This window comes from Aplysia californica, unplaced genomic scaffold (assembly GCF_000002075.1).
Source record: "Aplysia californica isolate F4 #8 unplaced genomic scaffold, AplCal3.0 scaffold00126, whole genome shotgun sequence".
NCBI classification, from domain to species: Eukaryota; Metazoa; Mollusca; class Gastropoda; order Aplysiida; family Aplysiidae; genus Aplysia; species Aplysia californica.
In genome coordinates this window covers 872,743-873,988 of record NW_004797396.1, presented here as the reverse complement: position 1 = coordinate 873,988, position 1,246 = coordinate 872,743, and the positions used below count along the sequence as shown (strand labels likewise).

The 1,246-nt window shown below is 43.3% G+C and overlaps 1 protein-coding gene across 1 annotated transcript in view; it reads right to left on the bottom strand.

Annotated features, from left to right (window-relative positions):
• Positions 1–1,044, bottom strand: part of LOC101847716 — a 60,283-nt gene extending 59,239 nt beyond the window's left edge. Inside the window, exon 1 of the mRNA XM_005096337.3 lies at positions 589–1,044. Within this exon, the coding sequence (XP_005096394.1) occupies positions 589–611 (23 nt within the window). The 5' untranslated portion in view covers positions 612–1,044. The remainder of the gene's footprint in view (positions 1–588) is intronic.
• Positions 1,045–1,246: the final 202 nt, after the last annotated feature.

The following is a 1,246-nucleotide window of genomic DNA, read 5'->3' as shown; positions in this document are numbered from 1 at the left end:
GAACGACTGAACACTTAATACTTCAACTTCGTTAGAGAGAGAGACAGACAGACAGACAGACAGACAGACAGACAGACAGACAGACAGACAGACAGACAGACAGACAGACAGACAGACAATCAGACAGGGAGGGAGGGAAGGAGGGAGGGACAGAGAGAGATTGAGATGTGGAGCAATAGATAGAGAGACCGACTCAGAGAGACAGAGAGAGAGAGAGAGAGAGAGAGAGAGAGAGAGAGAGGTATTAAGAGAGAGGGGGCAACGAGAGAGATAGATCTAGCTATGGTGAGACTGAGAGTGGGAAACACCCGCATTAGTGACATGCATCATTGTTAGCCCCACTTGGAAATCCAATATGTAAGTGGACACTTCGACAATGTTAGTCTCTCAAAAAGCAAAAGTAAGGCGCCACTATAGATCTAGATCTAGATCTAGATCTATATATAATAATATCATATTCTTTAATTCTTTTAAAGTTTGACAAACACTGGACTACACACTCAACCTGCAAGTCTCAAGAAAACAGCTCCCTCCACGTAAATGAAAGGGTATTAAAATCAAATTAACTTGAATATTGGCCGCACCTACCTATCTGGGATTTTCCGTGACATTTAAATAGCGGAGTTTCCACTGCGCTCGTTCCTGTCAAATTGGAGGCAATTGGAGAACAAAGTAAACACAGGAATCACGTATCGGGTGTCAATCCAGTCCCTGATAACGCGAGGACCGAGCAGGAAATAAAATCGTTACATCGTTATAATCCGGGGCAAAGCTAGCCGACACTCTGACTCTGACTGAGCCGAGGTATTCGTGAAACAGCTTTCCTTTGAATGAGCGTGCACGATATTATTTCGCACTGAGAGAAAACTCCGAAACATGGAAACAAGTTCATCGTATTATAATCATACAACGGAAACATCCTGTGACATCATCCGTCGCCGAGCACTACTACACAATACGTGAACTGGCCGTCCTACTGAAACTAGATGTGTGGTGATTGACAAGGGACCTGGCCCAGCCTAGATCTACTACTGATCGCTCTGTGACGAGTAGTGGTGCAATTGATCGATCAAATTTTTCGATTAACCGAGCAAGATTCTTGGTCGAGTAAATCGACCAAAGTGGTTTCTTGACCGAGCAAGACATCAATCAAACGCCAAAATTAATTGTCGCTATCAAACAAACGCGAAACCCATATTTTGTCATTGCATCGTTTTGAAAACCAGCAAACTTCAAACTTTTAACA